General features: G+C 46.1%; 1 protein-coding gene across 1 annotated transcript in view; it reads right to left on the bottom strand.

The window, feature by feature from the left end:
• Positions 1-8,755: 8,755 nt before the first annotated feature.
• Positions 8,756-26,932, bottom strand: part of LOC119445972 (TWiK family of potassium channels protein 7) — a 72,515-nt gene continuing 54,338 nt past the window's right edge. The window contains exons 3-4 of the mRNA XM_037712788.2: positions 10,445-10,665; positions 8,756-9,354 (exon numbers count right to left, since the gene is read on the bottom strand). Of these exons, the coding sequence (XP_037568716.1) occupies positions 8,860-9,354; positions 10,445-10,665 (716 nt within the window). The 3' untranslated portion in view covers positions 8,756-8,859. The remainder of the gene's footprint in view (positions 9,355-10,444; positions 10,666-26,932) is intronic.

Below are 26,932 nucleotides of genomic sequence, written 5' to 3'. Positions count from 1 at the left end.
GTCGTCTGCTATACAGGGCGTCCTGAGAAGGCGCAAAAGAAAATCCTCGCTGCCCAAGCAGGGGATGTGTAGCAAAGAAAAGAAATACTTATGTGGCCACTATATTAAGAAAGAAAATTGAACTTCAGCTGTGACTGATTAACACTCAGTGACGATTTCTACGCGTTCCGCTGAAATTCGCAATGAGGAGGCGATCATAATGAGCTTACCTTTCGCTCGGTGCGTGAGCGGAAGTGCAGGAGACTTTTTCGGGAGTGGGTGCTATATATTGGAAAGCGTCGCGCCTGGTCTAGTCACGGTGAGCCCACTGGTATACTCTGGTTGATTGTGTATCCATTGACATCCTTTTTCTGTCACGATACCGGCTGGTTTATGGCCGCGAGTCGTTGCACGTGGTCGCGGTAAGGACACTCGAGGCACTTTGGGGGACAATTTCGGCTGTCTATTTTCGTATTGTCAATACGACTGTATATTTGCGCTTCAGATGCAGTCGCAGATTGCATGTCATTTCATGATAGCGACCTATGTGTCATGTTTTATGATCGCTTTGAGACACCCGAGCCCGTATTCACAAGAAGCTCTTACGCTAGAATTGTTTGTAAGAGGAAATTCCAGCCAATTCTGATGCTGGATTACGCGAATGCGGCCAGCCAATTGCAAATAGCACTTACGAAGGAAAAGCTTTGTAAGTTCGGCCCCTGAAATTGTTTTCGGGCAAAATATGGCTTATCCACGTCGTCACATGTTTCTTGACAGATTACGTCGCTGGGCTTAATTATTTCTTTAGAGATAAAGTTGCAAAGAGCGTATATGATAGAAACTTGAAAGACAAATAACGCGCTCTTTATAACCTTGAAGCCAAATGCATTTATTTTTGTGCTTTATTTTCAGGCACCATGCTTCCTTAACACCGGGTATTGTGAATTTAATCGCGTACTTCGTGCAGACGTCGGCGTCATCCGTCAGGAAAGGCGACGATGGGAAGGATGCATCTTGTCTTTTTAAATAGGAACGCAGCGAAGCCTTTTACGGGAAGGATTTTAGAAGTTCTGCGTCCCGGAACAACGCCGAGTTGTCAGTATGTGAGACACGGGGTTGCTGCATAAGAAATATCTCACGACGTTGAGCTAACATTCTCACACACATTCTGAAAACGAAGTCGGAGTTACAAAGCAACACTATAGGTATATGCCTTCGTTCGTCATTTTGTAGCGTTTATTTTTCAGTTGCTTTGTGTATATAACGTCGCATGGGGAAATACTTATATCGAAGTTAACACGCGACAAAGTGGAACAGCTGCAATAGCCGATGACATTCTACGAATTGGGTTATGGAAAAGAAAAGCCCTGAGAAACATGAAAATCTGCGCACTATACTCGCGGACAACTTTCTGTGGCAATGAAGGGAAAGCTACGGGCGCGTGGATGCTGCACATGTGTTACCGCGCCAAGTAGTCCGGCAGCGTTTGACAGTGCTTTTGGCTGCTCGGAACAGACGCTGAATCGACGCAGCTTCCACGTGCGACGGTTTCGCGTTTGCCCAGACGCGGAAGGGAAATGCCACAAAATAAGTAAACTTTTACACTCAGTGGTGTGTTCTGTCTGATTTAACTGTTGCTAATAAGCTGTTTATGTTTTCTCTTCCCCACCTTAAACGAACCTAGATTAAAACACGGGACTCTTTTCAGTAGCGCTCTCACTTGTGCGCGCTTTGCTTCCGTAGCTTTCCCTTCATTGCCACAGATAGTTGTTCGTGAGTATAGTCTTTAATTAATCGAAAGATAGGGTTTTTTTTAGCTGCACCAACTTAAAAAATTGCCTGTGGCAGATAGCACAATTCTAAACCTTCATCTAATCCTATCTGCCACAGACATTTTTTAAAATGTTGGTTCAGTTAAGAAAAAAAAAGAATAAACACCCCGCGTGTCGAAAGCGTCATATCGATCATTGTTTGTGCAGCTAATTAGATATATAGTTGAAATTTGAAGCTATGCTGACTTGAATGAGCTGTGGACATGCGGTTAAGCTTGTGGACAGTACAAAAGCTGTGGTGCACCGTGTAACGAACGCCTACGCTTGCATGTAACTGTGCACCATGACACAGTCTGTGTAACTCATTCTCCAAGGTTGATTCAAATTGATACCAGGCTAAATAGCGACGGATGTGTGCGCTTAAAGAAACGTAATGAAGTACTTGTGAGCGATGTTCAGGACATGCGCCGCAGCATTCTATTGGTAACTGCGCTTCAATTATTAGGCAACTGATGTGACTAATCTGATGATAGAGTGAGTAAGCCTCCATACTACTGGGTGTTCAAAATTATGCTTTATATGTAAAAATCTCCTGCGGCAGGTAGCATAAATTTTATTGTTGAGCTGGGTTATTCGAAGAGGCGGACATTAGCAGTACGAGAAAGCGAAACACATATTCAACTAATTAAGAAAAATTGACTAAACAACTTCTTAGTTAATTTACGACACACATTGCAATTTACGAATTGTAGCCGGTGAGTTTGCAAGACGCATCCATTTGAAATGAATTTCCAGGATGACACTAAATTCTAGATATTATTTCCCAAAGTGTGGGACGAAAAACGTAGGCGTTCCAGTTAATTTTGTGCTTCAATGTATAAAAAGCATTTGGTAAAAAAGTAAGTGGAATAGCAGTGCGTTTTTACGGCGAGTTTGATGACGCATATATCTCCAAACTAGTGTCATTCTGGAAACTAATTCCAAGTGGATACGCCTGACAAGCTCACCGGCTACAATTAGTAAATTTAAATATGTGTCGTAAAGTAATGAACTAAGAAGTTAATTAGTGATTTTTGTTACTTAGTTGAATATGTGTTTCGATTTCTCCTGCTACTAATGTCGGCCTCATCGAATAACTCAGCTCAATGATAAAAATTATGCTACCTGCCACAGCCGATGTCTAAAAATTACGTAAATCTTAAAATTGAACACCTTGTCTGGTCGTGCAGCATTGGGAGACTAGAAGTACAAGTGGCACTGCGGGTGATAGCGTTCAATGATAAGTGCTTCCGAAAATTTCATGGGCCCATGACTGGCAAGTAGCTGACACGCGCCGCCATGACCATGTAATGCCGCAGGACATAGTGCTTCTTCTTTTGTTTTAATCCCCTTTGGTGACAGACAGCGCCAGGCCCGTAGCCAGGGGGGGAGGGGGGCCGTGCCCCCCTCCCCTGAAATTTTGATGAAAGGGGGGGGGGGTATTCTCCAGCAGGGCTCCCGCCACCCAGCTGCGCAAAGAAACTTGTCAACAGCTGCTCACCATGTGCAAGACTGAGCACATCTTTCCGTGCCCATGTCCTACGGCGCTGAGTACATCGGCCAAACATATTTTTATTTTTGGCTCTGAGTAACGCTGCTTTATTTTTATTAATGAAATCTATTGAGACGCATCGTCCGTATATTAATATTATACTATTAGGAAGTTGAATCTGAAAACTAAAAATATAAAACTACTAATAAAAAATGTCACAGTTTCGCCCTAAGGGCGAATCAATGAATGTGATAGCAACACAGCAATGTCATACGAAGTAAGGTGAGCGGCTTTGGTAGCAATATGAATTGTAGTAAACATGAGCTGATTACGTAAGCAGGTGTGCTGCGGCGTAAGTAGACCGACATGAAGAGAGACTCGATGACCACGAGAAGGCGCGTGTGAAACGGTGGTGTTGATGAGAAGCGCTTACCGTGGGAAGCGCGTGCGAAGGGACACACCTGTAGTGCTGCACTGCCGATCTGGACAGCATTGCATGTGTAGCGTGCGTTGGAAAATGTGGCCCGACTATTACTAACTGAATGAACAAGCGTGGTGTGAGCGCGCACAAACAAACATGAATAGATCACACTGAATGACTGCAGCCAACGACTGTCAAAACGCTGGCAGCGAGCGCATACGCCGCGCAGCGGGCGAAGGTACGTGCGGTCTATCGCTTCAATGGAAACTGAGCGGCGAATGCACGGCGCATAAAGGTCAGAGCCGTGTGGAGATAAGAGACTGGGCGGGCGAGCGAGCGACGAGCGCGGTTGTTGGCAGAGTAGAAGTGCGCCCCCCCCCCCCCCCCCCCCCCCCGCGCGCTCCGTCCGGCGCTGGCGCGTGGGTGATTGAGTGTGTTCGCTCTCCGTGATAGCGCGCGTCCCCGCACGCTTCCGCTCGGGCATACGGCGCGCGGCGAAGATTTTATCTATAGGGAACCTCACGGCGACGGTGACGGCGACGAAGACGACGACGGCGACGGCAGGAGGAGGAGGAGGAGAAGGCAGGGATGTTAACCAGAAATGCGTCTGGTTGGCTACCCTACTCTGGGGGACGGGAAAGAGGGAATAGAAAGATGAGGTAGAGAGAGGAGGGGGGGGGGAAGGACACGGTGAGCTCGCGCACGCTCGCGGAGGGCCTGGGGAATTCAAAGGCGTTCACATAGGCCAGTCGTCCTCAAGTAAGACAACAGTGCCTTCACAGCTTTGTGGGCTGACGAGCGATGGGGACGGTCTTCAAGGAGCACCTGCACGGACAACGGTCGATCGTCAAGTCGTCGCAATGCTTTCGATAAAGTTTGTCTTTCCGACTGGAATCGATCGCAGTGACACAATAAATGTTCTATGTTCTCTTCGCTGCCGCAGACGTCGCACGTGGCACTTTCGGTCATTCCAATCAAAGCACAGTACGCCTTCGTGAAAGCCACTCCCAACCACAGCCGGTATAGAAGCGATGCCTCACGTCGGTGAATCCCGGGTGGAGGTCGGAGTTGGAGCGAAGGGTTCAGTTCGTGTAGCCTCGTGCGCCTTATATTTGGGGTGTTCCACTCTGTTAAAGAGAGCTTGCGTGCCAGGTGACGAAGCTGCCTTCCAGCGTCTGTCCTGGAAAGAGGAATGGGAACGCTGTGTTGTTCTTGATGTGACTCTCGGGCAGCTTTGACAGCAAGATCTTTTCCACTGATGCCGCAATAGCCAGGTAGCCATTGGAAAATAATTTCGTGGCGTTTCTGTTTGACGTCGTGGTGAAGTTTGACATTTTCATACGTTAGTTGTTCGTGAGCTCCACGTCGGAGAACTGCCTGCATACTTTGTAAAGCCGGTCTCGAGTCGGAAAACACGGCCCATGTACCAGGACTCTTTGAGTCTATAAATTGAAGAGCACTGCGCAGAGCCGCGAGCTCTGCAGCCGTGGACGTCGTGACATGTGAGGTCTTGAATCGGATTGTTAGTCCTCTCGTCGGTATAAACACAGCACCGCCAGAGCTGGTCGATGTAGTCGATCCATCCGTATAGACGTGCACGTGACTGCTGTATCTCTCGTACAATAGAAGTAAGCTCAATTGTTTTAGTGCTGACGGTGATAAATCTGACTTTTTCTGAAGTCCTGGAATTCTAAGTCGGACTTCAGGGCGGCACAAATACCATGGAGGAGACACCAGCCTGACTGGAGGTGCGTACCCCGATGTAATCGAGGCACGATATGCACTGACAGTTGTGCTATATGACGTGCGGGGTCTTTCCACGGTGAGTGCGGCGAGGTGATGGCAAGGGGTCCAGGCAATGTGCCTGACATGTGCACGCATTGCCTCGATGACGATGTGCGTTGTGATGGAATAATCTTGAGCAATGGCGATAGTTTCAGCCGTTGACGCACTGCGTGGTACTCCAAGGCATATCCTAAGATATGCCTTGGCGACGGCAGAAATCCGGTTGAAGTGTCCATATAATTGCTATCGCAATAAAAGAGTATTTAAAATGTCACAAAGTTCACATACTGCGACTTTTACCGAAAATAATTTCTGAAAAATAGGTGCTTTCCTCAAATAGTCAAGGCCTTCAGCAAGTGCCCCCCCCCCCCCCCCCCCCCCCCTCCGAAAAAAATTCCTGGCTACGGTCCTGGGCAGCGCAACGTTTCTCTAGCTAGATTACTTTGGTAGGCAGACAACAGTTGCCTGACCTATCACTGCGTTTAATTAGTTATTTAGCAGTATTGTATTAATTAAGCCATTAGTTAATTACTTAAGGGCACATGCTGCAGTTGTGGATTTGGAGAGTGCTCTTGGCTTGTCCATTTACTATAATTCTAAGTCACAAGCTTTCAGGAGTTCAAGTGCCTTCAATAGCCGATTGTATAAGTTGGACCCCTTGCTACGGCTACAACTGCCATCTAGCCTTTCCCGCGGTGAAACAACCTTGCTGTGCCGCTTGTGACTGGGAGTGGCGTTCACGAACGCTTACTCATATCGTATGAGAATGGCCGAGAATTCGATGTGCGACTCCTGTAGATGCGAGGAAACCATCGAGCACCTATTGTGTACCTGTCCTCGCTATGACGTACAACGCCTCTCTCTCTCTCAGGACAACTTTAAACGGACTGGACTCGAGATTGTTATCTGAGTCAAAGATACCTGGACCGTGGCTACACCCGTCACTGGCACAACAAGCGATTCGGGCACTAGTCCACTACTTGAAGTGTACCGGTTTAAGAGACCGCTTATGATGTCCCTGTGCATCGTCCCACGTGTATTGTGTACTCACTCTCTCTCCCTACTTTCCTCGTTCTATTCCCCCTTTCCCTTACGCCTAGCGTAGGATAGCAAACCAGACGCTCGTCTGGTTGACCTCCCTGCCTTTCCTCTCCTTGCTCTCTCTCTCTCTCTCTGAGACTGGCGTCAGTTTATACATCTCAACCCCCGCCCCAGCCGCCCCCTCAACCTTCCCACTCCCCCGCCGCCTCGCCTTCACCAAGAATACCTCCACCCTCGCAAGTCTGACGTGAACGCCCTCGAGGTGGTTCTCCGCAAAATTTACAAGCGTGCTCTCGACCTCCCGGTCAACAAGTCCAACCAGCGCCTCCTGGGCCTGGAATGGTCAACACCTTCACGGAACTCCGAGAAGCACACTTGATGAACCACTACATAAGACTCTCAAAGACGCCGTCGGGTCGCCGCCTTCTTGCCCGATTATACATCCAACATCCAACACTAACGGAAGAGCGCGGGCGCATCCCCGAAATCTGGAGATGCGCCTTGCACGTGCGCCCTCTTCCGGCCAACATGACACAAGACGACCATAGAGGCCGGCGCCTCGCGCGGGCGGAAGCCTTGGCACGTCACTATGGGAACAAACATGGAGTATTCTACGTGGACGCCTCCGGCCCCACCATGGGGGTTGGTACACGGCCGCAGTCGTCCACCAAAAGACCACGGTGAACGGCCTTACGTTCAAAGCACAAGACATAACACATGCGGAAGAGGTGGCCATCGCGCTCGCCGCCGCAGATCAGGACTCGTGGGTTATCATCACCGACTCGCGAGGGGCCTGCAGGAACATCGAAAAGAGCTTTATACCCTATTTTGCGTGCCGTATACTTCAAAACAGCGATTATCTCGGGGCGCCCGCGTCCCGCACGATAATATGACTCCCGCGCACACGGGTCTCGAGGGCAACGAAGCAGCTGACGCCACTGCCCACGCGCTTACTCTCCGGGCACCGCCCTCGCCTCCCCTCGAGGCGGACTCCGAACCCAATCTGGCTTTTACCTTTAAGGAAATCACCCAACATTACCAATTCGGCCACGCAATCTTTCCTGAGCCCTGTAAGGGCCTCACGAAGGCGGAGGAGCGTTTGCTCCTTCGCCTCTATACTAAAACACTGCTGTGCCCGGCAGTCCTAAAACATTTCGACCCTGCTTGCACAGGGAAGTGTACACACTGTGGGGAAAAGTCTTCGGACATTTTTCACATGGTGTGGGCATGCCAATCCACCCCGCACCTTCCCCCTATACCCAACCCTACCCGACCTGGTGAGCCAGAAAGCCCTGGTCGTGCGTGCCCAAGCCGCGGCTACAGCCAATGGGCTCCTGTAATGAGGAGCCCACCTAGTGTTTATAAGGAACGTCCCTTAAGGATCGGTCCACACCCTCCCTGTCAATACTTCGGCCAATAAAGTTTTTCAGTCAGTAAGTCAGTCCAGCACCGAACGGAGTAGACTGCGTACTTGCAATGTGTGCCCTAAAGCACTTAACTGTAATGTGAATTACTATAATTTTTGTTAATCCTATAACTACACGTTGCGACTTTTTGCGGAAGTAATAAGTAATCTCGTGGACGAAGAATAATTCGACGATCAACTACCGCGCTCGATTAAAAATTGTGATCGAAATAAAGAAGAAGCAGACGAAGAGGAAAGGCCTTATAACAGGGTGAAGCCATCTGCAAAAAAATTATTGCAGTGCTAGCCTTTATTATCTAGAAGCAAATGATCAGCTCCTGCATCATGCTTTGGGCGCTTCTTGTGTAAGTAATAATAATAAAGTGATCTTGTCTCGGGAAGTTATTACATTGTACTTGAGCTCTCATGACATTTTTTTTTTTTGCGAGGAATACACCGTCTCTATAGCGAAAAGCTCACGAATAAAACTGAACTTGCACTATACGAGCAGTGTACAGTGTTGCCGCGTGACGTCCAAATAATAAACACTGTTATGACAAGTTTAATACAGCTGCTGTGGAACGCGCGTGTCCATACATTCGTTCGCTGCCTGCACACGTTTTGACAGTTGCGAAGCTTGTGCTGGCACCATCGTTGTATACCTGGAACTCTCGCATTGCGCCCGCAAACGAATGTACTGCTCTGCGCCTTGTGTCGCGAGCGGTAGTGGCTCATAGTCCAAAGTTCGACGAAACCTCGTCAGGCGAGGGTGACACATTGTCAAATAAACCGGCACTCGCCTAAGGTTCATATTGGCTCATATAGGGGGCATTGTATTCGAGCACAACCCTTGCATTTCCTGCAAAACATTAGCCGCTTTCCGCGGCTGCATTACCGAGACCATCAGGGTACCAGACCCGGGGTCTTAAACGGGCTGCGCGTTCAGAAGTGGTCCGTGGTGCGCCGTCTCCATATATGCGCCACCCAGCAGGCCGCTGGCGTCGCCTAGTCCCAATGAGACGCCGATCTGGGCCCGAGCCTTCTGGAAGGTGGCCGCTAGTTTTTCCTGGATTACTGTAATGCACATGGAAGTGAGCGCGAGGCCGAACAAGAGGTACACAAACGCGGCCATCATGAAGGCGGGCTGCTGCGGCACGTAGTCTCCGAAGCCGATAGTGCTCATGGACACGAACACGAAGTAGAATGCCTCCAAGAAGCTCCAGCCCTCCCAGAGCGAGAACATGAGCGCGCCCAGCGTCATGTAGGCCAGCAGGAAGAGCAGCACCAGCGACACCGGGACCCGCGCCTCAGCCGCGGACTCGTCGGCGACCTCCGGCCGTAAGCGGCCGCGGGCACGCCGGATGCGCTCTCTGGGTGGGTAGGAGGAGTAGGCCGCCTTGGTCCTCCATGCCACAAGAATCTGCGATGTGGGATGCAGATAATGTCTTTCTTGTCAATGTCTTACAAGTTCCGCTGTAGAAATGCTTTCACCGCTTGGTCTTCAGCACTCTATTTTGCGGGTGCATAGAATCGAATACGAATACAAAACCGTAACGAACAAGAATCGAATAGTTTTCGAATAATAAAACAATTTTTTAATGCAGTGCTCAAGTTCCGCTAAATTTTACTTGAAGCATTCTTAAATTAGACAAGAATATTAGACTCTATGCACTTAAATAAGCTCATATACACCAGTGAATATAGCATTTAATCTGCTGTTGTGTCATCCTCTCTTAAATAAAAGTAAGACATTAAAAATTGCACAAGATGGTTTAACAAAATGGCAGCTTTACGAGCGAAGCCAGAGCTGAAGCATGGTCAACAGAAAGCTCTGCGATATAGAATTCGATAGATAATGAAGCTTCTAACCATATCATAACAATATCAGGTTGGTGGCATATGAGCATCGGTGTCACACGAGTACTAAACAAGAACCCCGAGGTCAGTACTGTGCCCATAGTCGCATTAAAGCTTGCGCTACACATTAGATGCTGCTAGTCCAAGGTTTGAAGCGAGAAAAATGAATCCATCGCCCTTTTAGCTTTTTCGTGTTTCGAGTTCTTGCAGGCTATTCAATTCCAGTGCCGAATCGAATAGATATATTCGATTCGTCATTCAAAATTTTCGAATATCCGCACACCTCTACTGTTTTCGCTACTGCGTAGTATGACGTATTTAGTCAACAGTGCCGCCTCCGCTTTAAAGAAGAAGAGGGGAGGGAAGCGAAAGAAAACGCAGGGAGGATATTGAAGACTCTAAAAGAGGAAGAAAAAGGATAGAAAAAGGAGAAGAGGAAAAAAATATAATTCTCTTCGACATTCTGTGGTTTCTGACATTGCGGAGGGAAATATGGTATAAGTAACATATCAGGGCATAAACACTCTTTGTGCTCCATAAAATTTCAAAAAAAAAGTACGCAGCAAAGGGTTCTTGCAAAAGTGATTTTGCGACGCCCGAGCTCGGACGAATCACAAACGGCCAATGTTAGAAGGGAACACGGACGGGCTCACCTGTCCCGGTGCCTTGGTGGCCCTGCGGCTGGCCCTACGCAGGCTGCGCATATTCTTGGTGTTGTAGAAGCGCCGGATAGTCGAGAAGGCGAGTTTGATGAGGCGCGTGAATAGCTTGCCGAGGTCTGCCAGCACCATGAGCAGCAGTGGAATGCCAAATAACGCGTAAGCGATGGTCGCTGCCCGGCCGGCGCTGGTGCTTGGCGCTATGTTTCCATAACCTGCGGCATCGTGCACGGGACATGTTATCCCCACGATGATGCGGTGCACGGCCACGAAAGCCAAGAAACGCAAATTGCAGGAAGCCTTCCTTCATTAGGAGGTAGAATCATTAAGACAGCAACCATGAGCTTATCCGAAGCCTTTACGTTTTCTCAACTTATGACAGAAATTGAAGTGCGGACTCTGCACAATTGGACGAGTCAAACGATTTCTACCACATTATGTTTCACCAGCAACTATTTTGTGTCTGGCAGACATACGGCGAAGTAGTCAGAACTATGTATGCAGAATATACCAGATAATTTGGGACCTTCAGCATAACACTTTGTTACTGTTGGTTTAGCTCTTCAGATAGTGCAACGTATCGTTCTACTATGCCTTACGGTGATTGCGAACCGCAGGAATCAAGAACGTTCTTGGATTCCATTTCAAATATTATACTAAGAATGATACTCCTATGCTCGATACGTGTAAAAAAAACACAGTTATTAAAAGTGAGTTTTAAAGCTAGTAACGAAAAATTCCCTCGACCAAAGCACTGAAGCGCGAAGCAATTGCACGATGCAGTGGACACAATTCATGGGAACGAGCCACGAACTAATGTGGAATGAGTTTACATGGAAACAATAAAATCAAATTAAGAAAGCAATCTCCGCACAGAAGACATTCAAGAACTGCAATGAGTACTGAGAAAGGAAGAAAAATGTTCAAATGAGATGTGGTGGCGGAAAATGCGAACTCAACTCGATGTCTCAAATTCGGTATGTGTGACATACCAAATAATAAAGTGGCTGAAAAACAGGTTGTTCGGCTAGTTGGTTTGTCATGGCTTGCAAAAGGGCGCCGTAGAGCACGAAGGACAAATAGGGAGACATCACAAAAGTGAAATCGTCTTGTGATCGCAAAAGAAGAGCGAAATCGCTCAGAGCTGTGAATAGGCAAATGACTGGTTTAGGCGTAGGCTCCCCTTAATAAAGTTTTTTGTAATATGATTGAGTTGCCGAAGGTGGCATACACGAGGCCAAGGGACCCTACACGTGCGCATGCGTTTGCTATCGTGAGAGGAATCATGTATACATCCGAGACAAGCAAAACGTGAGACTGTAAAAGCAGGGGCACACGCAAATTTTGTTACTCGCGCCTTTTGTTACAATTGAACATCACAAAAGTTCACTACCACTCTCAACATTGTCACTGAAAACATTTTTTAGGAAGCATGTCGCAAATCACCTAGGTCTCCAGCGTTACCGCATACCTTTCTGCGACATTCCACGCGGAACTCGCTCAGAGACGCAATGAAATACGTATGTAGAAGCAAGTTCCACCCAGGAGTGTTGACAGCAACTCCGTCTGTTCGTCTGCCGCTTGTTTTCAACCCCAAGCGCTCACCGGTAATTTGCAATGCGCACCAACGCCATTTTTTTAATGCGCAAACATTTCTATGCCTACCCAACGAGGAAGCCCGTCTCTCTGTCACGTAAGATGAATCGCCGTAAAGAAATTAATGCATAAAAAACACTAAATTCGAAAAGAAAAATGTTGGCGGTGGTGAGTTCCGAGCAACGACCGCACGCTCAGAAGCAGAGTGTTTTAGCCGCTCAGCTGAACACCCACTTTTTATTTATTACATAAGAGCAGAATCTTCAGCAAAACAAGAAAAACAAAGCGCTGCATAAATTTAAGATGACTGAAAACACATTCAAAAGTCAGGCATGCACGTGCAAGCGTCCAATAAAGGCATCCAGTCCGGCGCTGTTTCTTGTGCAGCGTACACACTACGAACGTAGGCAGCAGATTCCCGAAAAAACGACCGAGTGCTTCGCGCTGGTTCAGCGTGCTTGTAACTCATTCTACTGCGCCAAAGGCTATGTATATAGACCAAGTAGCATGAACTATGGTGCATATGGTGCACATGGTGCATGGGTCCCAGGGATCTTTAAAAGGTACGAAACGAATTGTGTATGGCGTGATATATAAATATTTTTAAAGTGTTCTTTGGAAAATGTCCCAGGAGAACACGGCATCCCTACAATCTACAAAATAGGGATCAATCGTTTCAGCATGTCGACACAAACGGCAGTTTGTCGACCACAGCACGAAACAGCCTCTTTTTTCTAAGCAGGTTTTGACAGGAAAGGTTGCCGAATGTAACTTAAAGAAAAAAAAAAGTTTGATCCCTGGATGAGTGATCATTCGACAGAAACGCTTAAGTACATCTAGGTAATAACATTCCGAATAAGGCGCATGATAATGGGCAACAGGAAACAACGTGTCTATGAGTGCAGCAGAAATTTCTTTGCGGGAGGCAGTGAAAATATCAGCAATACTAAAGCGAGCCTTAATAAGTGAAAGTCTTCAACAACCTCCTTCAAGAAGCCCCAAGGAACCGTTGGTGCATTTCTGACAGATGACAACAAAACTATGGCATCGGTAAGGCAAGGTTATCCCTTGTCCCCTCTATTATTCGCTTTGTACTTGGAACCGCTTTGCGCACGAATTCTCAAGGCTCATACCTTTCACGGGCTGAACACCCACTCTTGTAAAACGTGGATATATCTAAACCATATGAATGTGTTGTACCGGAGGTACAGAAATGTCAAAGCAGAACAGTTTCTATGAAGGCTTTATGAAAAATTTGGTGATGTTGGAATAAAACCTATACCTCACGGTAGAATTGAGTTAATAAGTGATTGAATTCAATATTTTATCTGTTCATCTTTCTTTATGTCGCAAATTTGACCCTTGTTTTCTTTTTCGCGCGCCGTAGTGCGCGTGAAGGGCTAGCCGACACGTATTCCTGATTCTCGTGACGCTCTTCAGCATTTGGCAATCGTCGAAACGAGTAAGCAGCTTGCCATTCATTGACTGAAGCACGCAACACTTGCTTAATACACGTCACGCTTTTCATTTTTCTCTCGCTTTCCAATGTAATCTCTGCGTAGTCGTGAGATCAGTTTGAATGCTTAGCCATTTGGAATGTTCGCACAGCTGACAACAAACAAGCATGCTCGCATGAACCTCTTGGGAGCGGCGATACTGCGTCCCAATGTCCACGTTACAAACTCACTCCGAAAGCCCATTGGTCTCCGTCGAATACAGCAGGAGCCTGCCCGTTCTCTTGTAGACATTTAAGCATGACGAGCTTTCGGGATGCCGATACCCTTTGTTGCATTCGTAGACATGTTTTTTTTCTTCTTTCTGATACTTTCTATTAGCAGCCACGCTGGAATTCACAACCCAATTAGGGCCTATACGTTTGGAAAGTTTCAGTTTGGTACGTGTTGGGTAGTTAGTTCCTTTCTGTGCAGCTTACACGGAACTGCGGAGGATGTTGCAACTTAATGCCTCAGGTATAGCTGCAATTTTCCCCTGATTATATGATTCTTTTATGAGGCATTACAATATTTAAGGCTGATAAAGTCAGCGAAGCGGCCCGTTCGGTTCATTCTTTCTAGAATCATAGCAACAAGATGATAATTTAAGCCTTAGTTGAAACAATACCAAGACTAAGTACCAGCGCACCATCAGCTGGCTGCATATCCAAAGATGTCGGTTGCCACGTGATGACCGTCCCAGCGTTCTTTGTTCGTCACCGCACTGAAGAGACAACGAAAGTTGAAACTCTTTAAAGTCCGTGTATGAATATCATTTTTTTTTCGTATGAATGTCAGCTTTGTGCTATCAATAACTTCGTTCTTTATAACCACCATACCGTTTGTGTTTTTTTTTTTTTTTCATCCGAGAATCTCACTAGGTAACTTAATGGGAACCTTCAAAAGAGTATACACAATGGTGCACTCAGCGATTGGAACGCAATACTCTCAGCGCATTACTGCCAGCACTTTTTTTTTGCGCCACCGTTGGGTGCTGGGGGACACTGAGCTGATGCATTGAAATGATGAAATAATGACAGCGAGATGCTGGTCGACAATTTTGTACTGTGACACGCTGGGACAGATGCGTTGGATGAATCCCCTGGTGAGCTGTTCGCAGAAATGTTGCGGAGCAAGAGAGTGGCTATACTTCAGTGTTGCAACTGCCAGGTCATTTCCCTACTCCTCACTTGAAACTAAAGAATTTCTGCGCAGAGCGTATACGAGAGCGGAGCGGAAACTAATGAGAAAAAGACGGCAGATCCCACGCGCTGTGGGAATCGATGTTATGCGAAGCAGTGTGCGGGGAGCCTACCAAGTTGACGAAACGACCATGAGAGCGCCAAGACGTAGGCGGCTGTTTCATGATCTACATGACACGCATGTCATGACATTCATGTCATGAGTCCTCAGGAGTTCCTTTAGCTACGCCTAAAAGACCTTAAGGCGAAAGCCTTAGTCATGCTCATGACTATGACTTCGACCAGCAAACTTAAGCCTTTTCATTCACTTAGTACTACACCCGTACCTCTTCCATTGGTTTTTTAGTGTTAATCTTTGTTCGCTGAGTCATTGTCATTTTTGCTGAGTCATGCTCATGACTATGACTTCTACCATCATCCTTTAGTGTTTCCTTCACTTAGTACACACGTCAGTGGGTTCTGAGCGTTAATGCTTTCTCGCTGAGTCATTGTCATTCTTGCTGAGTCATGCTCATGACTATGACTTCAACCAGCAAACTTAAGCCTTTTCATTCACTTAGTACCCACGTCACAACCCATTTCAATGGTTTTTGAGTTTTAATGTTTTCTCACTGAGTCATTGTCATTCTTGCTGAGTCAGGCTCATGACTATGACTTCTACCACCATTCTTTAGTGTTTCCTTCACTTAGTACCAACGTCTGAGCCCATTTCAATGGTATTTGAGTGTTAATCTTTTTTCGCTGAGTCATTGTCATTTTTGCTGAGTCATGCTCATGACTATGACTTCTACCAACGTGCTTTAGTGTTTCCTTCACTTAGTACCCACGCCTGAGCCCATTTCAGTGGTTTTTGAGTGTGAATCTTTTTTCGCTGAGTCGCCATTTTTGCTGAGTCATGCTCATGACTATGACTTCTACCATCATCCTTTAGTGTTTTCTTCACTTAGTACCCACGCCTGAACCCATTTCAGCCTTTTTGAGTGCTTGAGTTTCAGCGGTTTTTGAGTGTTCAGCTTTTTTCGCGGGGTCATTGTCATGACCTACATGACCCGCATGTCCTATCCTGTCATAACCTATCATTTATGTTCGTCATACACTCTTGTCATAATATGCCAATTTTGGTACCTACCAAGTTAACGAAACGACCGTGAGCGTACCAAGACGTAGGCTGCTAGATAGATAGATAGATAGATAGATAGATAGATCATCATCATCAGCCTATTTATGTCCACTGCAGGACGAAGGCCTCTCCCTGTGATCTCCACTTACCCCTGTCTTGCGCTAGCTGATTCCAACTTGCGCCTGCAAATTTCCTAACTTCATCATCCCATCTGGTTTTCTGCCGACCTCGACTGTGCTTTCCTTCTCTTGGTATCCATTCTGTAACCCTAATGGTCCACCGGTTATCCATCCTACGCATTACATGGCCTGCCCAGCTCCATTTCTTCCGCTTAATGTCAACTAGAATATCGGCTATCCCCGTTTGTTCTCTGATCCACACCGCTCTCTTCCTGTCTCTTAACGTTAGTCCTAAGATTTTTCGTTCCATCGCTCTTTGTGCGGTCCTTAACTTGTTCTCGAGCTTCTTTGTTAACCTCCAAGTTTCTGCCCATATGTTAGCACCGGTAGAATGCAATGATTGTACACTTTTCTTTTCAACGACAGTGGTAAGCTCGCAGTCAGGATTTGGCAATGCCTGCCGTATGCACTCCAACCCAATTTTATTCTTCTGTGAATTTCTTTCTCGTGATCAGGGTCCCCTGTGAGTAATTGACCTAGATAAACGTACTCTTTTACAGACTCTAGAGGTTGACTGGCGATCCTGAATTCTTGTTCCCTCGCCAGGCTATTGACCATTATCTTTGTCTTCTGCATATTCATTTTCAACCCAATTCTTACACTTTCTTGATTAAGGTCCTCAATCATTTGCTGTAATTCGTCTCCATTGTTGCTGAATAGGACAATGTCATCTGCAAACCGAAGGTTGCTGAGATATTCGCCGTTGATCCTCACTCCTAAGCCTTCCCAGTCTAAGAGCTTGAATACTTCTAAGCATGCAGTGAATAGCATTGGATAGATTGTGTCTCCTTGCCTGACCCCTTTCTTGATAGGTAACTTTCTACTTTTCTTGTGGAGAACCAAGGTAGCTGTGGAATCCTTGTAGATGTTTGGTAAGATATTCACGTATGCCTCCTGTATCCCTTGATTACGCAATGCCTCTATGACTGCTGGTATCTCTACGGAATCAAATGCCTTGTCATAATCTATGAAAGCCATATAGAGAGGTTGATTGTACTCCGCAGATTTCTCGATTACCTGATTGATGACATGGATATGATCCATCGTAGAATATCCCTTCCTGAAGCCAGCCTGTTCCCTTGGTTGGTTGAAGTCAAGTGTTGGCCCTGATTCTATTGGAAATTATCTTGGTGAATATTTATACAATACTGAAAGCAAGCTAATGGGTCTATAATTATTCAATTCTTTAACGTCTCCTTTCTTATGGATTAGTATAATGTTGGCGTTCTTCCAGCTCTCTGGTACACTTGAAGTTGTGAGGCGTTGCGTATAAAGGGCCGCAAGCTTTTCAAGCATGATACCTCTGCCATCTTTGATCAAATCGACTGTTATTCCATCTTCTCCAGCAGCTTTTCCCCTGGTCATGTCTTTCAAGGCCATTCTAACTTCTCGCTAGTTATAGAAGGAACCTCTGTATCCGGTTCATCACTATTTCAAATGAAAGTAGCTTGGCTGTTTTGGGCACTGTAGAGGTCAGTATAGAATTCTTCCGCTGCCTTTACTATGTCATCGAAATTGCTGATGATATTGCCATGCTTATCTTTCAGTGCATACATCTTGCCTTATCCTATGCCAAGCTTTCTTCTTACTGATTCAATGCTGCCTCCATATTTTACGGCTTCCTCAATCTTTCCCACGTTATAATTTCGAATATCCCTTACTTTCGTCTTGTTGATCAGTTTTGACAGTTCAGCGAATTCTATCTGATCTCTTGAGTTGGACATTTTCATCTTTTGTCGTTTGTTTATTAGGTTCTTTGTTTCTTGGGAGACTTTACCTACTGGTTGCCTTGGTGCCTTATCTCCCACTTCAATTGTTGCTTCTGAGATCAACCTAGTTACGGTTTCATTCATTACCTCTATGTTGTCTTTATCTTCTTTTTCTAAAGCTGCATATTTGTTTGCGAGCACCAGCCTGAATTGGTCTGCTTTTACCCTTACTGCATCTAGGTTGGCCTGTTTCCTCTTGACTAATTTCACTCTTTCTCTCTTCAAATTGAGAGAAATCCTAGACCTCACTAACCTATGGTCACTGCACTTAACCTTACCTAACACTTCTACATCCTGCACTATGCTTGGATCGGCAGAGAGTATGAAATCTATTTCATTCCTTGTTTCTCCTTATAGATAGATAGATACTGTCAAAGAGGAAAATGTTTGCCAAGAAATGCTTCGCATTTAAAAGTCATGGCTAGGACCACATGCAGACCTGAATTGGGGCATTGAAGACATTAAGAAAATTCCGATTTTGCGAAAATTTAATGCCAGACTGCCACATCCCCGAATCGTTTCGGTGGTTGCGGGATGCGCCTTCCGTTGGGGCGTTCCTTAAGTATTATAGGTGTTCTGTGGTTCCTTCACCAACCGAAATACCGCCGATCTCCAAGCCTCATGCGCTTCGCGCTGCGCAACACAGAGAGATGAGTAGTCAATGAGTTGATAAGGATGATAAGGAGTGATGAGGGGTTATATGAGCCTAATCACGGTTGATAATGGTTCGACGAGGATGGATGAGGTGCGAAACAGCGATAAAGGCTTACAATGGTTGATAAGGACCGATAAGGAATTATAAGGGTCGGATCAAGTCCGATAAGCTTGATACGATCCGATAAGAGTTGATAAGAGTAGGATAATGTTCGATAAGGTTGAGAAGGACACATTAGGGTTGATAAGGATCGGATCGATTGCGATAAGGTTGGTAACGACCGATAAGGGTTGATAAGTGTCTATACTGGTCGGATCAAGTTTGATAAGATTGATAATGACACCGGGCTGCGTGGAGATGAGCAAGTGGCACAATACTTACGCATATTTAGCAACTCCAGTGGAGTTGCTGCCGTAATGTTTTTTAACTTAATCTGTTTTATTCCTTCACGCGCTCTTCGTCTTTATACTAATTTTCCTGCGTCGTAGCTGCGCAGTGCTTATGCTCTCTCATTCGCTCGCTCCTCGGGTGTGCGTGACGCAGTTCCGTGATGGAGGAAAACAAGGCGGCTGAGGGAGACGGGATGTCGTGTTTCGGCGGCGCGGAGAAGCTGCTGGGAAGCTGTATTCACCGCTAAAGAGGCCTTTTACGACCCGCTTAAACGGGCACCAGATTGAGTCCTCCTCCTCCTAACCCTACGCACGGAACGATTCGCGTGGTCGTACTGCGAGCCGAACTGCGCGGCGCGGAGTATTGGAGGCCATATATACGATCTAGAGTAGGTGTCGAGGGAAGGCTGGAGTATGGGGTTTGTTGTGAAGAAGGTTGAGAGGGGGGGGGGGGGGAGGGGGTGCACAATTGGAGTGCGGTGGAATCGATTCTCGCTTCCGCAAAGAGACACGTTCCGCCGCGCGAAACGAAGTTGTTGCGTGATCCGGGGGCTTCTTGTCTCACGCCCTCTGCGGGGTCTCGCAGCTTGCGATGGAGCCGAGAGGGCGCGCACTATGCGTGGGGAGATTTCTTCCGCTCGCCCTTCCCCACTGGCTCCCCAAACCCGGTCTCTGAATTCGAGGTGCCGCGCGGCTGCCAAATGCACTGGCGGCACGCCTTCGAGTTATGTGCGTTCATTACGTGTGTCTCTCGCACTGAGACCCCGGCGCCCGTAGCAACGGCCCTCTCGTGCCGCGAGACCATTTGTGCTCGCGTCATGCGACGCCGCTGTATATCCGAGAGGCCGGCGTTTCCACTGGTCGATCTTGACTCGTTTCACGCCTTATCGCTTCGTTTCTTTTTTGTATCATAAACTGCCCGGTGTCGGGCGGTACTAACCGTGTTGTTCAAAAGGGCCTGCCGACGTTTCCACCAATGTGTTTTATTCTTTCCTTCTGTTTTCTTTGAACAGGTGATGATTTTAACTGCTTTGTCCAGCTGACTGCTCGGTGCACTGGTGGGCCTAAAGGTCTACGGCTGCGAAGACAACATTGACCACTTATTGTGCCACTGTCCTCATTATGATTTGCAAAGGCCTTTCCAGCGCGTTGAAACGACTGAACGATCGTCCCCTGTTTGTGCAGACGTTACCAGAACATCGTCCTCCATCGCCCGTCGGCCCACAAAGCTGTGAAGTCCCTTGTTTCCTTTTTGAGAATGAGTGTCCTTCGCGAGCACCTTTGACCGCGTGGTGCCGTCCGCGGGCGTGCACGCATTCACCGCGTCTTCACCAAGTTTTAAAGCGAACAGCTTTCTCTGGCTCTTTCGGCCAGTTTTCATGGTCGGCGGCAGGACTTCCTCGATGCAAAGAGCTCTCGCGCAACCGAGGAGTAGAGCGCGTTTGTCGCCCAACAAATCCTCTGCGCGTCTTTTGTCGACATGCGCTTGCCGGCCCGCCACGACTTCTCTTACCATGCACAGTGCATGATATCTGCATGATTTCATAGGGAATGGTAGGATGAGTATCTGGCCTCCGTCGAGTAAACGATAGGCGAAGAAAGCGCAGCCATTGTCGTGCCGTCGCACTGTCATCTTTCCGTTGTCGTCATGCCGCCACCGTCGTCACGCTGCAGTGTTTCCGTTGTCTTTACGCTTAAAATTTATTCTTAACTGCGTAATTTGGGGCTATTGCGCGCTGCGCTCGCAGTGATGCGTCCTGTCCCGCACCACTCGTGACGACATTCTTGACTTTTTCGAGGCAGCGACGTTCACTCGCCCAGGTATAGTGCGATGGTTGCCGCTTTTTTCCTTGGCTTGCCGCGTTCCCCCCGAGAGCATGTCCTTCTGCTATGCATATCTCTTTGTGGCCGTGCTCTAAGGTTTTCCTAGACACTACAGTAGAGTTTCTTTTCTTTTTACTGCTGATGTTCGAGTTGACCGAGTTGACTGCCGAACCACAATGTTTCAACTTCCACTGGTGGTCCATTTGTAAGTTCGCATTTGTAAGCGTATCGGCCTAGATGCCACCAGTGTTTAGCATACATACAGCATCTGTGCCGACTTGCGCACACAACCTTGCGAGTCATCTCAGGCTGGAAGTGAGGTGGTCTGACTGGATGGAAAGCTCTTTTGTTTAGCCTAACGCATTCCTGCACTCCGCGTATAGCCCTAAATGTTTGATCAGTTTTCTTGCGAACCGCAAACACTGTTATTTATTTTTAAATTTATTTTTTCAGAGGTTAAACTTACGCTGTTTGTCGTTCGTAAGTGCTGTTTGCCACTGGTCGGCCGCTTTCGTTAATAATATGACCAGCACAGGGATGGCATATTAACGAACAATTGTAGCATAAGAGCTTTTTTGTTAATTCAAGCTCAGGTTTGGTTCGGTTTCAGGGACGTTTAAAAAATATTGGTTTTGGTTGAGTTCGGACCATAATTTGGTTCGGCTATAGATTTTTGGTTCAAGTTCGAATTCGGTTCGATAACCACGTTATAACACAAAGTGTAAGTGAACTAAATATGAACCAACCAACGTCGCAGTCGGACTGCCTTCATGTCGGCTACCGGACCATGACAGTTATATCGTACACCTCGGGCCGAATTCACCAAGTTTCCCGCTCGCAACTGTTCTTTTCCATTGGCCTTCGCTAATAAGATGTCCATCATTAGGATTGGCTGAAAATTTTTTTGACGAATAATTCTATAGCATGAGAGCTTTTTTGTGAATAAGGGACCCCGTGATTTAGCGGATCGACGTCGTCTATTTCTTTCAAGCAATCGGCGTCAGGTGTTCTGTGACACTGGCGCGTTATGCGCTCTGTGGATCACTCATTGTTAACTCATGCGGAAGTTTAGTCATACAAATAGTAGAGAACTGTCTGCTACATTGTAATGCCACCGCACCGCCACATCGCCTTTACTGCGCTCCCGCCGCGTGCTTGGCGTTTCTGAAGAGTTTCCGCTCTCATGCGAGAGATGGCGCGCCAAGGCAGTCGTTTCTAAAGTCGTTTCAAATGGGTACGTCCCTATGGATGGGCGCCTTTCGCTCCCTTTCTCCCACGAGAGCAGGCATTGTAAACAAACAAGAGGTTGTGCCCCGCTCATCGATGCAGCCGAGCTGAATTATTTGTACACTCCCCTTGTGGGCGCACAAATAATTCAGCATAGTCATGTTATACTGCGTCGTTGCATTCGCTTCCTCGCCGGTGCGACCACATAGAGAACACTCATGGAGTTACATGGAGACGCTCGAAGGTAGTAAGCAAAACTAAAGTGCATTTTCGGACAAAAGAGAAAGGAAAATGGCGCACTGCAAATAGACCACATGATGTGGAGCTGTGAAATGAATTTTAGAGATGAAGTTATATTAAGCGGAGTGTCATCTTTCACACGAGCATGATGCGCACACGTGCGCTTGTTTCTGAGCAGTGTGGTTTGATCGAGGACTGCATTTACAAGGCTTTTCTTTCGTAAGTGGCCGAGCGCCTTCGCTGATAGCATATCCAACATTACGATACGCGGGCGTCTTCTCTTACAAACTTCCAGCACAATATCTTGCTTATGAATATAGGTTCAGGGGCCCAATTCACAAAGGTTTCCTTTAAGTAAGAACATTTTGTGATTGGCCGGCGCCTGTTCTTGCATACGAAGCCCTCCGTGAATACGTACCCAGAGCTTGTGTTCACACGAAAGACATTACACTACAACTGTTCTTCAGAACAGATTCAAGCCAATCTTAATGTTGGACATACTGCTAAGGAGCTATGCGGTTATATATCAGCACCGGCCGATATGGAGAAGAGGCGGATCTTGGGGTCCGGCTCGGTGCGCTAATATTTGGTCAATCATCTTGGCTACGGATACCTGTAAATACATCGCGTAAGTACTTCCTGCATCCCCGATACAATATTACTAGCGCCGGTAACCATCCAATGGCAAACAACACTTATAAAAGAAAAGCTTCGTGAATTCGGCCCCCGTTCTTGTTAACCCTTCCACGCATTTTCTTTTTCAGTACGTACTCAAAATAAATTATTTTTTTTTTCATTCCATGTACACCGTCCTCATGAAACGGTTCGGTTTTTATGTGATACTGCATTAAAAGCAGACCCCAAGAGCGGGGGACTTTATGCGTGTGTGCATTTCGTGTGCTTATGTTTGTGCGATTCCTGTTAGATTGCCTTCCCTCTTTCTTCTACACGTTTATAGACATATTTGTGTTTTTGTTTTGTTCTGTCTGTGTCTACGTCGTTTCTTTATTTCCTCTTTTCTTTTCTCCCATTTTCGTTTCCTCTATTCCATCCTTCTGAAAGAGTAGGCAGGCGCAGTTGCGCCCCTCTTGGTGGCAGTTGTTAGCTTGCTCCATCCCTATTTCCTTCGTGTCCTTGTGTGTATATGTGTACAAATAATAATAGTTCTGCGATTCCTGTTAGATTTTCTTCCCTCTTTCTTCTACACTGAATCTGCAGCTGAAGGTAAAAAGATCGAAAGAATAAAGGTGCTTTTGTTTTGTTTGTGTTTTATGCTATATTATAATCATGTAGTTTTTTTTTTCACGCGCTTTTAAAGAGAACTTACAGCATGGATACGTTTATGAATAAAAATTTGCAAACCTGGAGAGTAATAAATGTGATTCGCGAAAAATTAAGCTTCAGGGGCCAGATTCACAAAGCTTTTCTTTCGTGGCTTCGCTATGCCAGTAGCTGGCTGCCTTCGTTAATGATATGTCTGGCATCCGGATTGGCTAAAATTCTTTGTCACGAAAAATTCTAGCGTAAGAGGTTTTTGTGAATTCAGGTCCAGGTTTTCTAAATTTACCAGATGAAGCGCGCACATAACTAGTTTTTACAGGCTATTATAGAGAAGTTAGCTGCAGTAGCCGTGTAGGCTAAATTCACTACAGTGCAAGAGATGCACGGCAACAAAATATTCCATGGATAATATGAGCGTAACATCTCATGAATAGTTTTACAAATAAAATATACTAAGAACAATAAGTTTCCTATTTTCATTAAAAAAAAGAAGCAATACAAAAATGATGCCGCTTCCTCCCCTGCGCTCTCCGTGTGTCAGCACCCCCCCCCCCCCCCCCCCCTGCCGCCTTCCCCATTCAGAAAATGCTTCCGGAGTCACTGCACATTGCCGATGTTTTACCCCACGCCAACAAAGTGGTCTTTTCTATCTTTCACGCCCACGTTTATGGAAGTCCGCGCATGTTCATATTTCCGCCCACTTTTTGAAAGTTTTTCCAGGGAGTACTTGCAATGTAGTACGTAAAGCGTAAACAGCTTTACGAGAACCATATGTTAGTGCTATCCCGCATTTTACATTTCTTTTTTCTTGTGTTCCCAGGATCTGATGGGGTTTGCAGTGGTTCGTAAAATTCTTGCCTCTTCTTGCACGGGAGGTTTCTTCTGTAAGTTACACAATGAAACTTGGCCCGTTAAAACCTCGCTTTACAGAAATAATATTTTTATGACTTGTGTAAACCATTGGAATGTACCAAAACCTGTGGAGCACTGTTTTATTGGCTACAAAGATAATATTGTTTTGGGATGTTTACAAAATTTCAAGGTGGTTTCAGACTCAAGTTCTTATTGCATTTGATGCCTCGCACCACTTTGGCTTGGCATGATTGTATACCATTTGGTATACTTTTTCTCATTTAGCTACAGTTGGTGGAATACTCGCGTGTTTGTCTTAAACTTAGAAGCTACTATTAGTTCCAAACTGCATTTCAGGTAGATTTTACTTGGACCTGAAGGAACTGGCTTTGAAACAGATTAGTATCCGCTCCTGTTCAACTTTGCTCTTAATCAGGTCAGTTACTTCCTTCATCATCATCATCATCATCATCATCATCATCATCATCATCATCATCATCATCATCATCATCATCATCATCATCATCCTACATTTATGTCCACTGCAGGACGAAGGCCTCTCCCTGTGATCTCCAAGTACTCCTGTCTCGCGCTAGCGTATTGCAACTTGCGCCTGAAAATTTCGTAACTTCATCATCCCATCTGGTTTTCTGCCGTCCTCGACTGCGCTTCCTTTCTCTCGGTATCCATTCTGTAACCCTAATGGTCCACCGGTTATCCATCCTACGCATTAGATGGCCTGCCCAGCTCCATATCTTCCGCTTAATGTCAACTAGAATATCGGCTATCCCCGTGTGTTCTCTGATCCACACCGCTCTCTTCCTGTCTCTTAACGTTACTCCTAAGAGTTTTCGCTCCATCGCTCTTTGTGCGGTCCTTAACTTGTTCTCGAGCTTCTTTGTTAACCTCCAAGTTTCTGCCCCATATGTTAGCACCGGTAGAATGCAATGATTGTACACTTTTCTTTTCAACGACAGTGGTAAGCTTCCAGTTAGGATTTGGCAATGCCTGCCGTATGCACTCCAACCCAATTTTATTCTTCTGTAAATTTCTTTCTCATGATCAGGGTCCCCTGTGAGTAATTGACCAAGATAAACGTACTCCTTTACAGACTCTAGAGGCTGACTGGCGATCCTGAATTCTTGTTCCCTTGACAGGCTATTGAACATTATCTTTGTCTTCTGCATATTCATCTTCAACCCAATTCTTAGACTTTCTCGATTAAGGTCCTCGATCATTTGTTGTAATTCGTCTCCACTTGCTTTATAGAACCTTATAACTTTCTTGCTTATGGCTTTGTTATTGCGCTCAGGGGATGCTGAACAAAACCCGGGGCCTCCCAAGCGTTCACCACCGACATGGGACATTGAAACACAAGCTGATAATTCTGGCGACGGAATGAAAATTATGTTCCAGTTGCTCAAAGATGTGCATTCTCACACATTGCAAAACTAAAAAAGTTAGACAGAATTGGCCGCTGATGTGAAAGCCATCAATAATAGGTCTCTAAATCGAAAATATGTGACATACACAAAAGGCTTAATGAACTTGAAGAAAAATGTGAAACAATAAATCGGTTCACTGAACAGTTATCTAGCGTGCAAGAATAAATAACAATAAAAAAAGACTGCTTGAAGTAATTTAATACAGTCGCGTCTGGACGAAATGGAAGACAGATCCCGGCGCAATAATTTATCTTTCGCGGGCTCGCTGGTGGAAAAGAATCTTGGTAACAAACGGAATCTAAATTATCATCAGCTATAGCAGAAGGACTATGCTTGGGTCATGCTTATAAGCATGACTCAAGCGGTGCCCCCATCCTATTATTGCGAAAAATTATTTGAATGAATGAATTCTGGAGTTTTACATGCCAAAGCCACGATTTGATTATGAGGCACGCCGTAGTAGGGGCTCCGTATTAATTTTTAGCACCAGGTGATCTTCAAAAAGATTATTTCACTGCGCAATCAGTTCAGGTCGAGGAACATCACTATCAGCCAGGAATTCTCGCGCAGCACACGTGTTGCTTGAATGAAGCTTATAGAATTTGGAAATAATCAGCCCGGATCACCAGATTTTAAACTGTGCTACTACAAAATATTCTTAAATATCAAATGCTTAATGTACGAGGCATCTACCGACAGCGTCTGTAAAGTGGCATGCGGCGATAGCAATGGTCATGACGTTGACGCTCCGCTGCATGCCTCTACTTAGGTATTCGCGAGGTGTGATGGGCGATTAACCTGTTAGAAGTGTGCTGAACAAGCATGATGATATGTATTCTGCAATTGATACCTGCTCGGCACATATGCTTGCTTTGACGGAAACTTGGCTGTCGAGACATGTTAATACTGAGATTGTTCATGACGCGCATGGAAAATCTGTTTCATGCGGTCACAACAACGCCTGGTTGTGATCGCACAGCCAGGCGTGGCGCGGTGGCATTTTGCTTGCTATTACTGAAGAAACACCGTCGTCATGTACTTATATTCACAGTGACTTGGCAATAATTTTTGTTTCAGTAGCAGTCGGTCATCTTCAAATAATGTTAGGAGTGTGTTATCGTTCTCCCTCTCACGTGTCTACGTTTACTGATGAAATACACGACGTCATTAATTTCGTTCGCACGCATTTCCTCTTGTCAATTATTTTTTT

Source organism: Dermacentor silvarum, chromosome 1, assembly GCF_013339745.2.
Source record: "Dermacentor silvarum isolate Dsil-2018 chromosome 1, BIME_Dsil_1.4, whole genome shotgun sequence".
Classification (NCBI taxonomy): Eukaryota; Metazoa; Arthropoda; class Arachnida; order Ixodida; family Ixodidae; genus Dermacentor; species Dermacentor silvarum.
This window is presented reverse-complemented; position numbering and strand designations above follow the sequence as displayed.